Source organism: Trematomus bernacchii, unplaced genomic scaffold, assembly GCF_902827165.1.
Source record: "Trematomus bernacchii unplaced genomic scaffold, fTreBer1.1, whole genome shotgun sequence".
NCBI lineage: Eukaryota > Metazoa > Chordata > Actinopteri > Perciformes > Nototheniidae > Trematomus > Trematomus bernacchii.
Window position 1 is genome coordinate 958,140 of NW_022987618.1, and position 14,277 is coordinate 972,416.

General features: G+C 41.6%; 1 protein-coding gene across 1 annotated transcript in view; it reads left to right on the forward strand.

The window, feature by feature from the left end:
- The window catches only part of shtn3 (shootin 3), a 42,069-nt gene that overhangs the window by 23,953 nt on the left and 3,839 nt on the right, over window positions 1-14,277 (forward strand). Inside the window, 12 exon segments of the mRNA XM_034132696.1 lie at window positions 2,510-2,604; window positions 3,739-3,877; window positions 3,970-4,067; window positions 4,171-4,252; window positions 4,729-4,823; window positions 6,376-6,522; window positions 7,169-7,322; window positions 10,568-10,653; window positions 10,655-10,737; window positions 11,435-11,505; window positions 12,901-13,001; window positions 14,214-14,228. Of these exon segments, the coding sequence (XP_033988587.1) occupies window positions 2,510-2,604; window positions 3,739-3,877; window positions 3,970-4,067; window positions 4,171-4,252; window positions 4,729-4,823; window positions 6,376-6,522; window positions 7,169-7,322; window positions 10,568-10,653; window positions 10,655-10,737; window positions 11,435-11,505; window positions 12,901-13,001; window positions 14,214-14,228 (1,166 nt within the window).

Sequence of the window (14,277 nt, forward strand, 5' to 3'; positions counted from 1 at the left end):
GCAGTTTTATTTTCTGCACTCTATGCATCCAGCTCTTGTTCTGAACTTCAGCACTGGATGGAAATCACTGTGTGTGTGTGTGTGTGTGTGTGTGTGTGTGTGTGTGTGTGTGTGTGTGTGTGTGTGTGTGTGTGTGTGTGTGTGTGTGTGTGTGTGTGTGTGTGTGTAATCAGGTTTGTAGGGCCAGCAGGAGTGTGTAAATGGATCAGGATGTTAGAGCTTCCTGCTGCTGGAAGACAACCTCAGGTCACATCACTTAAACTCAAACCATCAATGAGGAGAGAGAAAGATTCGAAGGCTTTATTTGTCATGTGAACAACAGCTGCAGCGTAGTACGGCAATAACCATCCCATGCTTCTCCATCAATGCAACATACAATATACTTAAGATATAAAAGAATAAATAGTGCAAGTTTTTTACCATTTGGGTATCTGGAGTGCTTCAGCAACTAAACTATGCAATAAGACAAACCCTCAGTCAGTATTTAGTGAAGATATTCACTCTTCTTCCCATGTCAGATGCAGGATAATAAGAATTTACGTTCCCTTATCTGAGTTTCTACACACATGAAGTACCTTTGCAATATTTCTTGCATTAGATCTCAGTTCACAGCGTGCTTCTTTTGAGACAGGGGCTTGAATGGGGTTTTTAAGACAGACAGTGGGTTTATTAGAAACACAAATGTACTTGCAAATGAGCATAATATGTCCCCTTTAAAGGACACCTATCATGCTATATTTAAATGATATATTGTAGGGCCATACCTATATAAGGTATATTTTACGTTTCTGTTTTCAAAATACCAAACAGATCATGCATTTTAGCCATGCCTCATTTCGCTCTATGTGCTGTTTGCTGTCTACGGGTCTGATTCTGCTGACCACGCCCCCCTGCAGGAGAGGGGAGACGTGCTCTGATCAGCTGCTGGGCTGTCAGAAGAGGGGGAGAAAAAGAGATCTCCGTCCTCCGTGTTTTATTATATAGAGTCGTTATTCATTTGTTTTAAAGCTCAATAAATAACAAAGAAGACCTTTGACCGGCACTTTTCTAATTTTGTCCGGAAGATTTAAACTTTAACGGACATCTTGACCGGCGAAAGAAAACCTAACTGAAACTCTGCCGCACGGTCCCCTCGTTCCTTGGAAGAGGCGGAGAGGTGGGTGTTTGTCATCTGCTGGTGGACTAACCGGAGAGAATTACAGTGCTTGCCTCGACGGGGAGGGAGAAAGAAAGGCACAGCGGAGAATAAACAGAAGGGTAACCATGGTAACCATGCGCGGGAAGTCTTCTTCGCTGCTTTTGTGGCAGACTACAGCGCCACTTACAGGCCTGGCATATGTACTACAGCGTCTCCAGCGCTTTCGAACGGCAATGGCCGTGGCTGTCTCCTCCTGATTGGTGGAGTTGGCCCAATAGCCGTAGCGCCACCGTCCTGACGTCAGGACAGTGTTCAAATCTGGATCAGTTTTTATCAGATCCGTTGCAGTCCCTTTTTTAGAGATTTGGGTATGGAGGAAAATAGAGAGGGTTGTGTTTTCTGACACTTGGTGAGTTCCCTGGAACACCGGGGACACATATTCATGTAGAAAAGACGGACAAAAGTGCATTTTGCATGAAAGGTCCCCTTTAAGATATCAATGTCATTTCTATTATCGCAGTTATCTGGTGAAATTCTGAATGAACACAAGTTGCAGAAAACCAAGAGGTTCATAAAAGAGAGTATGATCTTTATTTTGACACGGTGGCATTACTACTTCATCGTACCCGGTCTCCTGGCTTTCCAAAGTCTCCATATCTGGGTCATTTTAAAAATAACCGAGGGTTAGCTGAGCTCTGGTGACATGTTGGTCAGCTGCAGGCGTCTCACAGCCTCAGGGTCATTGTGAGAGTTTTATTTTAGCTGTTCATTGTTTACACGGAAAAACACTGAACACAACAGAAGGAGAAAAACTGCAGATCTCAGCTCTGCATTTAAAGGAACCTGTGAGTTTGGGGTTTTAATAGAAAATGGAGGACTGGATTACACAGTTGCTAGAGAAATTGTCAACACATTGTGTCGGGTGTGATATTCATGCTGTGTCAATGCAGATGATGGCAGCTGGTATTTGCTCATGTGGTGTATACAATAAGCTGGATCCACATTAAAAAACCTATACATCTGGCTCATGCTGCAGGTGTGAATGTATGGGGTCTGTTTCTAACAACTAACTTATCCTTTATTCAGTCTATTCCTCCATGTACAGGAGTTCAAACAAAAGGGAACTCTATCTATTCGACATATTCAATCAGTTCATAGGTGTGGGAAAATACTACTGATTATGTGAAAAGTGTTTCTATTACAGATTACAGAACTCTTTTTAAGCGGTTCCCATCTTTGAATTTGACCTGCATTTAAATCCCTGTCTCTCCTTTTCCTTTTGTGTGTGTGTGTGTGTGTGTGTGTGTGTGTGTGTGTGTGTGTGTGTGTGTGTGTGTGTGTGTGTGTGTGTGTGTGTGTGTGTGTGCTCAGTGTCTCAGATGGTGATTGAGGAGGTGAGCGTTCTGCAGACTCAGCTGGAGATCGAGAAGTCGTGCCGGGAGAATGCAGAGGCCCTGGCCACAAAGGTCAGAAACACACACACACACACACACACACACACACTCACACACACACACACACACACACTCACTCAATAATCAATACTAGGATTAGCATAATTTGGGGTTCAGCTGGCACTAGCAGGATGCTGAATCAGGATGACTCTGCATTGAGACTGTTTCCTCTAAAATCTTTACTTACTTGCAATAAAACACAGACATAAAATACGTAAGTGAATTAAAAAATGTGCTAACAAGTGTCTAAATGAGACGACTAAACATCATCACGGCCAACATTAGCTACCTTTAGCTTAGCGGTGGTGACGTGAAGTCATGTGACCGAGCTGTAGTTCCTTTATAGCCCAACATTAGCCACCTTTAGCTTAGCGGTGGTGACGTGAAGTCATGTGACCGTACTGTAGTTCCTTTATAGCCCAACGTTAGCCACCTTTAGCTTAGCGGTGGTGACGTGAAGTCATGTGACCGTGCTGCAGTTCCTTTATAGCCCAACATTAGCCACCTTTATCTTAGCGGTGTTGACGTGAAGTCATGTGACCGTGCTGTAGTTCCTTTATAGCCCAACATTAGCCACCTTTAGCTTAGTGGTGGTGACGTGAAATCATGTGTCCGTGCTGTAGTTCCTTTATAGCCCAACATTAGCCACCTTTAGCTTAGCGGTGGTGACGTGAAGTCATGTGACCGTGCTGTAGTTCCTTTATAGCCCAACATTAGCCACCTTTAGCTTAGCGGTGGTGACGTGAAGTCATGTGACCGTGCTGTAGTTCCTTTATAGCCCAACATTAGCCACCTTTAGCTTAGCGGTGGTGACGTGAAGTCATGTGACCGTGCTGTAGTTCCTTTATAGCCCAACATTAGCCTCCTTTAGCTTAGCGGTGGTGACGTGAAGTCATGTGACCGTGCTGTAGTTCCTTTATAGCCCAACATTAGCCACCTTTAGCTTAGCGGTGGTGACGTGAAGTCATGTGACCGTGCTCAACATTAGCTTTTTATTTACAGTGGTGTTAATATTTGAAGATAATCCTGCTGAATAAAACAAGTCCTTGCGATGCTAATATTTGTGATACCTTCAATCAAAACAGCTCATCAATATGTATTGCTCTCATCTTATTTCCATTGACCCCTGTGACCTTTGCCCTCCAGCTGAACTGTGAGAACAGGAAGTTTAAGTACCTGAGTCTGTCGTCTCGGACCAGTTTGGAGGAGCTCGCTCCCTCCATCGAGGCCGACAGCGCAGACACCAGCCCCGACAACTTCACCCAGTACCAGCAGCAGATTAAAGGTACACCACGTGGAGTTATATCCACTCAGTTACAGAAACAGATCAAAGGTACAATACAAAAAAATAAGCGTTACTGTTCTGATTGTCTGCAGAACTGAGGGAGACGGTGAACATGTTGTTGGACGAGAAGAAGAATTTCGTGTGTCAGGTTCATGAACAGCAGAAACGGATAGAAGAGCTGACTTCACAGGTGAGGAGGGAGCAATATCAATATCAATTCATCTTCATCTTCATCTTCCTCTTCTTCTCTAAGGTGCATACTAGTGCCTGATTGTATTTAATTCTCTTTGCAGTCAGAGAAGGATCAGGCGGAGATGAAGGAGCTTCGTGAAACTGTCGAGCAGCAGCGTAAAACCATCAAGAGATTCAACAGAGGTGAGTCTGACACATTATAAACACGCTGAGATGAAACAGAATCTATTTATTGAATTGTTACTTTATTATTTGCCCAACTTGTTTGTGTGTTTGTTTGTTTGTTTGTTTGTTTGTTGACACCGTGTAAAGCGGCCTTGGGCCCCTTGAAAGGCGCTATAATACATGTAATCTATTATTATTATCATATGTTTAAACAGAGGCTGAGGATACAGAGCTTTAAATACTTCAAAACAATATAGTCTGATATGTACAACCTTATTTTAATTAGCATGTTATACCTACAGTTATATACGCATAGTAGGGGGGCTTTTAATGGTGTTCAGACTGAATGCAAAGTGAATGATTAAGGCGGAACAATATCCAGAGAATAGCTTTAACACTAAAACTCTCTCTCTGGTCTAAAATGGGAAGAGACTAGCTTTGCATTTAGACGTTTCCTTAATCCATCCTGATGTTCTCTCTCTCTGCTCCCGTAGTCTCCATGATGGCGACTCAGGAGTACGACGGGATGAAGGAGCAGCTCGACCTGGAGCAGAGTCTGAGAGGCAAAGCTGAGACGTACGCACACGAGGTAAAGAAACCATCACAGAAACATGATGCTAAGCTAGCTAACAAGACAGTGTCCCATTTACACATCATACACATTTACACATGGCACCATTATTCATGTTTATGTACACCTGGTCAGTGTCCTTTAAAGGTCCCCTATTATACTGTTTTTCATCAATATATCACAGGTCTCAGATATATACAGAGCCTGTCTCTGATTGGCTGAAACACCAAACAGATCATTGCAGCATTACCCATAATCCCCTCTGTTTCAGCCCTGTTTCCAAAGTGCTGATTCTGAGTCTGTAGCTTTAAATGCTAATGAGCTGCAGCTGGCCACGCCCCTCTGATAGATGATTGGTTTAAAAAAACCACAATGGTGCTCTAGGAGGAGATTCAGGTGATAAGGTGTGGGGGGGGGGGGGGGGGGGGGTTACCTTGGTTGCTGATTGGCTAATTGTTACACAAGCCAAAAAAAAAATTGGCCAAAATCTGATCAGCTCATTTTCAGACAGGTTTTTATAGAAATGGATCAGGAGAAAAAGAGAGAGAACCTTTGTTCCTGAAACTTTCAGAGTCTCTTTCCACAGAGGGGACACATGTTGATGAAGAAGAGACATGAAGAAGAGGGGACACATGTTGATGTAGAAGAGACATGAAGAAGAGGGGACACATGTTGATGTAGAAGAGACATGAAGAAGAGGGGACACATGGTGATGTAGAAGAGACATGAACAAGTGGATTTTGCATGATAGGTCCCCTTTAAAACATGGTGGAATGATATCCCTTGTATTGATTGGTTACTGATGATCAGAATCTCTTTACACAGAGGGGACACACAAAAAGTGGATTTTGCATAATAGGTGACCTTTAATATTCGATGTTGGTCTTCGCCATCTCTTAAGCTGCTATATGTTGCATTGGCTTGTCTATAGAAGCAGTGCTTTTCAATATTAATAAATGGAGCTGCAAACTCTTGTTTTTAGAGCGGATGAATAGCATGTTATTTTTATGGTTTTCGTTGCAGCAATGCTTAAAGAGGAACCTGCTAAGTATCAAGTGTTTGCACCGATAACAGTCTGAAAACATTCCATCTAAATGTGACGTCAGCTGTTTTGCAGAGGCCAAATTTAAGTAATGTCTGATGTGATTAACATGTGAACAAAAGTCTTATTCAAGGAGCTTGATCCTCACATTTCTGAGGTCTGACGATATGAAGAAATGACTTCCAATGAATCGAAAAGCTGTTTGGTGTGTGTGTGTGTGTGTGTGTGTGTGTGTGTGTGTGTGTGTGTGTGTGTGTGTGTGTGTGTGTGTGTGTGTGTGTGTGTGTGTGTGTGTGTGTGTGTGTGTGTGTGTGTGTGTGTGTGTGTGTGTGTGTGTGTGTGTGTTAATATCTGTGTGTCTGATTTATGGAATCTGAATCTGATGTGTACTGACCTGAGAAGTGAAGAGCCTGCAGGATCCACCAAACTGTGTGTGATGGGAAAGATGTGTAGAAGATGTTTCATTCCTAACTCCCTCCTTGTTTCTGTCCTCTTCCTCCTCCTCCTCCTCCTCCTCCTCCTCCTCAGATGTTGGTGAAACAGAAGGAGGCGAACAGACAGAGTATGCTCCTCCTTCAGAGTTCAGAGCCCAGCATTCAGCTCCTCAAAGCTCTGGAGGACGTCGCTGCCGTCTCCAAAACTCTGGAGCAGGAGCGACTGCAGCATCAGCAGAAGGTGAACCTTCAGAAGAGAGGAAGCTCTAACGTACTGTCAGATAGACACAGCTATAAACTAGCTGGGCGAAGAAAGTGGAGCATTTAGAAGCTAAAGAGACAGATGTTGGGAGGTGGAGACCAAAAACAGAGTTCAGATAGTCAATGATGACAGTTTTTACAACCTTTTTGGCTTTAAATATAATGTTAAAATAATAAGAATACAATTAAATAACATAAATACGTTTTAAAAAAGTCATTAAAAAAATCAAAAATAAGATTAAATAAATGTAAAAAAAAATGTTTTGTATAATAAAGTAATAAATAAAAGAAATCTCATTAAATGAAAGTAAAATAAAAATAATTGGGTTGAAATTAAAAGTATGAAATAAAATAAAAATTGTGTATGTCCTTGTGCTACAACGTATACAATGGGAAAGATAAAACAGCTGTCACATATAAGATAGATGTGTCAGTTATTGATTATCGTGTGTGTGTGTGTGTGTGTGTGTGTGTGTGTGTGTGTGTGTGTGTGTGTGTGTGTGTGTGTGTGTGTCTGTGTGTGTGTGTGTGTGTGTGTGTTTGTGTGTGTGTGTGTGTGTGTGTGTGTGTGTGTGTGTGTGTGTGTGTGTGTGTGTGTGTGTGTGTGTGTGTGTGTGTGTGTGTAGGTGGACGGTCTGGAGGCCCAGATGGAGCAGAGCTGTGTGAAGAAGCAGCTGGAGGCTCTTCAGATGCAGCTGGAGCTCCTGGACGAAGCTAAGAAGGAGGTGGAGGGACGACTGGAGGAAGAGGAGAAGAAGAACGAGGAGCTGGAGAACAGAGGCACACACACACACACACACACACACACACACACACACACACACACACACACATACACACACACACACACACACACACACTCAGATCAAATCAAATCAAATCAGGTTTTATTTATAAAGCACTTTTAAAAGCGATTTTTGGTCGAGCCAAAGTGCTGTACATGTAATAAAAACACATTACTACAAATCACAATAAACGACAATAAATTACAACAGATATATATTAAAAACAAAATAAAAATAAAACACACGGAAAAGTCAGGAGTCGTGCTCCGCTCTGACTAGAAAGCCAGAGAGAAGAAGTGTGTTTTTAGTTTAGATTTAAAAACCCCTAGGGTCTGGGCCTCACATGGAGGGGCAGATACCCCTTTCACACCAAGGCTTTTCCCCTTCAAGCTCCGTGCTAGAGCTTTTCTGGTTCAGAACCGGTTCTTCGGTTTAGCGCCGGCTCTTTTCACACCGCTCAGAGCCCGACTGGTGCTGCCGCTGCTGCGTCATGACGTCACAGTTTACGTCGCTGAGTTTCTCCCCAACGCCGGAGCTCACCTCACAACAACAACGGGCCGGGGACTGCGTTGCTTTTAATCATACGAAGCCAGATTAAATTAAATAACGACTTCTCCAACCTTATACTTTTCTCCAGAGTGCCGTGGTTCATTGTTTATTAATGTGTTTCATTTACCGACCGCTGCAGTGCTGGCTGCTCTTCCACGGGAGTTTATTCTCCCGTTAGCTCCGGGTTAGCTCACACGGCTCTAAAGTATTCACTGTCTGACTGTCACACAAGCAGCTGATACATATCCCCAGTTCCCCTTAAGTGAATGTGTGTCAGTCTGAATTGACGCTGTTTGGTGTCAGTCTGAATTGACGCTGTTTGGCATCACAACGCTGTTATGAAAGTTTCTCTGGTATAACATGGGTGATGTTAGCATAGCAACCGAAGCTAAACTGACTACTTGCTAAGCAGTTTTCTACAGGCACTTTTTACCGGCGTATTTTTCATTATGATTCTACTTGTGATAGTCGGACATGACAACCTGTGCAGCCCATGTATTGATTCCATCCGATAGCTGCTATAATAACAAACAAAACGTCTGCCTGCTCTCCACAATGATCAATAACAGCGAACGGATGGTCAAAGTAAGGTACAAATAAACAGAATCACACGAAGCCTGGTTAGTGTTGCCTGACTTTATAAAGCGTGTTTTTTTTTAACAAGTGTGTGGTTGCGTTCTAGTCACTTTTGCTCAGCACTACTGCTGGTTACAACTTTTATTTGCCGTACTCGCCTTAAGTGTTAGCTCAGGTTAATCTCGCCCCCCTCCGACGTAAGCGTGACGTATGCGGTTCTTGCTTCTAGACGGACAACTTTTTGGTGCTCGAAACGAACCGGATTCCGGAGCTTAGAGGCTGCTCCGCTGCGGTGTGAACAGGAAAACCCGGTGCTTTTCAAGCACCAGCACCGAACCGGCCCCGAAACACCGTTGGTGTGAAAGGGGTATCTGTGTTCCAGAGCCTAGGGCCAGCTGCTGCGAAGGCTCGGTGCCCTCTGGTTTTTAGCCTGGTCTTGGGCACTACCAGCAGCAGCTGGTCAGCAGACCTTAAAGCTCTGGCTGGGGTGTAGCGCTGGAGGAGTTCAGCTATATAGGCCGGAGCCAGCCCATTTAGTGCTTTAAAAACAAATAAAAGGAGTTTAAAATCAATTCTGAACCAAACTGGAAGCCAGTGCAGTGAGGCCAGAATTGGGGTGATGTGGTCACGCTTTTTGTGGCCAGCTGGACTAGCTGCAGGCGTTTAATTGAGGCCTGGTCCATACCCACATACAGAGCGTTACAATAGTCCAGTCTCGAGGTTACAAAGGCGTTAATAACCCTTTCTAAGTCATTAAAAGATAAATACGACTTGGTTTTGGCCAATAGTCTTATTTTAAAAAAGCAGGATTTTACATGACCTGCTTGTCGAATTTAAAAGTCACACTCACACACAGAGAGTGGAAACAGCAGGTGGAGAAAAGAGGGTTCTCACTTGAATGGTATTGAATTAAAGGTGATAGGACACTCCGCATAGCAACAGAAAATACTAGTTTCTGATTGGCTGGCAAGTGTCTACTACTACTATCAACATATGTATGTTTGTATAAATGTGGCACATCTCCTACAATCTCATGTCAGGTGCCATTGTAAAATAAAAGCCCTCTGAAACAATAAAACAATTCATGAGATGATGAGGAAATTAAAACTCAGTAATTAGCAGCCACAGTTTAGTCACCGCTGTCTTCTTCTTCTGTGGTTTCTGTGTTTACTCCTCCATTGACTCCCAAATAGACTTTTTGTGACCCATCTGCTGCGGGGAACCTGGCAAACACACAGCATTTCTCCTGGCGTGCGACATGGCATCTGTGTGTGTCTAAATGGGTCACATGACGTCGGCCAAAAGCACCAGCTGAAACGGTTAAAACGACAACAATAAAAACAGAAGGCTCTTTCATGAGCCGGGGAAAGTCCTCAATCTGGAGGGAAACGTGGAGGCACCAGGAAAAACATTGTAAATCAAAGTGATGCAGTGTTATTAATGTGAAGTACTTTCTCTCTCTGTATTTGTGCACACATGCACATTAAGCTGCAACAAAATTGAATTTCGGTGGATTAATTCCTAATCTTGTGATCAAAATATTTAAAGAATATCTCGAGAGCATTGTTGAGTACAACCTTATTATCAAAATGCACCACATGTTTTAATCTAATACAATGTTATGCTTCAATGCTCTTTTGTTTGCGTTTTAAAGAGAATATTTCCACTCGTCAATAAATGTTACCTATTTAATTCAATCTATAATCAAACACTTCAATAATAGCAATAATTGTGTAATAAAAAATATTTATACAAACACAAGAAGGTAAAGGAAAAATAGAAATTGTGCTAAAAGTTCAAATAAAATAAAAATATTTATATAAAAACAATAACTTAATGAATATAATACTAATTGTTTAAATAAAAACAAAATGTTAAAGTAAAAATGTGCAAATAAAAGGAATAATCCAAATTAAAATAAATGTTTTTTTATAAGAAACAAAAATAGAAAATCTCAATACAAATATTTTATAAAATGGTGTTTAATGTTGAACATTTCAACATTAAAATACAAATACTTGTATTCACTAAAGTGAAATAAATACATATAATACATGTATTACAGTTCTCCCTGTTTTCACTGTGTCACGTTTCTGATTGTCTTTCTCTCCTCAGTGCACCAGCTCCAGCAGAAGGAGGTTGCCATGACGACCGTCCCTCCTCCCCCCCCTCCTGACCCCGGGGTCGCCCCTCCTCCCGCCCCCCCCGCCACAGCCGCCTCCACCTCCACCTCCTCCCCCTCCTCCCCCGCCGCCACCCCCACCCTCCAGATGCAACCCCCTCAGGTGAGGATGACACACACGCACACACACACACACACACACACACACACACACACACACACACACACACACACACACACACACACACACACACACACACACACACACACACACACACACACACACACACACACACACACACACACGCACACACACACACACGCTCGGGATCACATCAAAACACACACACATGAACTCATTATGCAGTGTATTGTTTGTAATTCTTTGTTCAAGTCAATACATTTTAGTAATTTAATTCAATCTTTAATCAAAAACCACCAATAATAGCGATAAATGTGCAATAAAACTATATATCTTTTATTACATTTAAGTCCCAAATTGGGATCAATAAAGTACATAAAAACCACAACCAAACACACCTCCAGCATCACAACACACACACACACACACACACACACACACACACACACACACACACACACACACACACACACACACACACACACACACACACACACACACACACAGTATGTAGTATATTTGTGGTAATTCTCTGTTTGTTAGGGTAGACAGGCAATCATGACATTTTACAGCATTATATCAAAATAAAAGACAAAAATTGAAATAAGTTTGAGTTTATTTGTATTTATTTTTGGATAAACATCAACATTATAAAGCAGTATATGTTTTAAACACACATGCAGTGTTCAGTGTTTGACTCTCACTCATTGCCTCTCAGCTCTCTGATCGCCATCATGAGGAAATCCTCCAAAGGCTCCAAAACCTCCGTGAAGACAGAGCAGCCTGCAGGTGAGTCTCCATGCACCTGAAAGTTAGACCAGATGGGATGTCATGTTATAATCCAGTGAATCAATCAGAATCTGAATCAGGTTTATTGCCAGGTACGTTTACACATACAAGGAATTTTCTTTGGTATCTGGTGGTGCGAACATAAAATATCTAAAAAAATATGTTGCAAAGTAGTTAAAAAAGCAATATATAAGAATGATAAAAAATAAGTATTTTTAAGAAACAATTTTGCATAAAAAAAGATATTTACACCAAATTTAAAAGTAACTATACAAATAACCTTACAAGCTAAAAAAACAATGGGATAATGAGTATATGGCAAACTACAGTCAATTATATTTTTAAATGGATGGCTGTGCAGACATGTGTGCAAAAAGCAGTCAGAGAGTTGAGCATGAACATGGCTCAATAAGAAAATGATGTTGTTATACCTCTAAAGATTAAAGTGGACCTATCATGCTATATTTGAATAATATAGTGTAGGACCATACCTATATAAGGCATATTTATACTTTTTCTTTTTCAAAATACCAAACAGATCATGCATTTTAGCCATGCCTCATTTTGCTCAATTTGACCATTTATAGCTCTGTTTTAGCAAGGGCAGATTCTGTGAGAACAGCACCACCTACAGGCCTGGCATATGTACTACAGCGTCTCCAGCGCTTTCGAACGGCAATGGCCGTGGCTGTCTCTTCCTGATTGGTGGAGTTGGCCCAATAGACGTACAAAAGTGCATTTTGCATGATAGGTCCCCTTTAAGTTAGAATGATAGCTTACTGTCTGATCAAGTCTGAAATGTTTCCCGGTCCACTGCAGCTCCATTTGAAACATCAACAAGGACAGATATTAAGACGAGAATCAGACATTTAACATAACATCACGATCACGGAAGACAATATGTTCAAGACCCTTTAACGTACATTTGATTTGAGATTTAACTTTGCATTTAATTTTAAGATTGACCCTGTATCTCCAATTTGATGCTAACAGAGGTATTGTTCATTTTGTATTATGTGTAAGCCTGATTTATCGAGTTCCTCAAAGGGTTGACCTACAATCTTTGAGCAGTGTAGTAGTTTTGACTCTAAAATGGTAAATTAAGCATTTTTACCGTAGTATAAATGCCTAATGTTCCCCTTTTACTTTCACTATCTATATAACTAGTTAGCTAGCTTACGTTAGCTCTTTTTTTAGCTTGTTCCTAACATTTTAATGCTGCCAGTAATTTAAGAACAATAATCCCAATGCATCTGTTTGTATGTATCTGTCAGGGAATACAGTAACCTTAATTTGTATCCTGATGACAGAATCCCATCACATGTCATCCATTACCTCCCAAACCTGATTATATAACGTATTAAAACTAAAATCGTTGAGCTTTCTTTACTCCAGAAGGCGAGGGTGACGACGTGAAGGCGAAGGCGGTGAACGAGATGATGGAGAGGATCAAACATGGCGTCGTCCTGCGGTCCGTCAAGAGTCAGGAGAGCAAGGTGAGGAAGAGGAGGAAACACTGAGGGGATTTCAAGAGGAAGCTGCTTTTATTTATTTAAAAAAAAACTATATTTTAGGTGTTTTCTGATCATAAAATAGCATTTAAAAAGAATCTATAAGTCACAGACACCTATAATTAACCTGTAGTGGCCTTCGAAAAATAGCATTTGATAAAATAATATCATCACAGCACTGCACTTTAAAATCTATATTGTCTTTTCAGATATATGAGCCAATGAGTGTTTTGTTAAAAATTACTAAAAAAGAGGAAAAAGTGCAGAATAAACAAAGTAAAATGTTAATTTCACTATTGCCATTATTTATTTTTTACTTATTTCGCATTTTAATTGGATAACGCAATAATATAGTTTCTGGTGACAATTTAAAATGAATTAATTCTGACCGTGCATCAACAATAGAGAGGAGGTCAAAGGTCACCACTCTCTGACAACAAATATTCCTGTGACGTCAGAATGATAAAGGAAAAATCAATCTCCACTTCTAAACATGTCAAAGCAGCTTTTGTTGTTTTAGTGTGATAGAGTGGTGTGGGAATGAGTCAATAAACCAGAAATGAGTCAGCATTTTAACACTTCCTGTTCCCTCCTCTTAAAGTCAATGGTTTTTTTAACGTGTTTTTGTTTGGAAGCCCAACATTAGCCGCCTTTAGCTTAGCGGTGGTGACGTGAAGTCATGTGACCGTGCTGTAGTTCCTTTATAGCCCAACATTAGCCACCTTTAGCTTAGCGGTGGTGACGTGAAGTCATGTGACCGTGCTGTAGTTCCTTTATAGCCCAACATTAGCCACCTTTAGCTTAGCGGTGGTGACGTGAAGTCATGTGACCGTGCTATAGTTCCTTTATAGCCCAACGTTAGCCACCTTTAGCTTAGCGGTTGTGACGTGAAGTCATGTGACCGTGCTGTAGTTCCTTTATAGCCCAACATTAGCCACCTTTAGCTTAGCGGTGGTGACGTGAAGTCATGTGACCGTGCTGTAGTTCCTTTATAGCCCAACATTAGCCGCCTTTAGCTTAGCGGTACGTCATCACTCCCCCACTCTATTGTTTTTTTCCCTCTTTTGTCTCTTCTTTGTCGTCCTCCTGTAAAGCTCAGGACGTTGGTCAGTAAACATGTCGGTTTATATTTCCTGTCTGCAGTCTGATGCACTCTGTCTGATTATCTCCTCTCTTTCTCTGCATGTGTCTCCACAGAGAGTAGCAGTAAAAGTGAGTATATTGACGTTTGCATCAATCTTGTGATGTGGGGGAGACACAC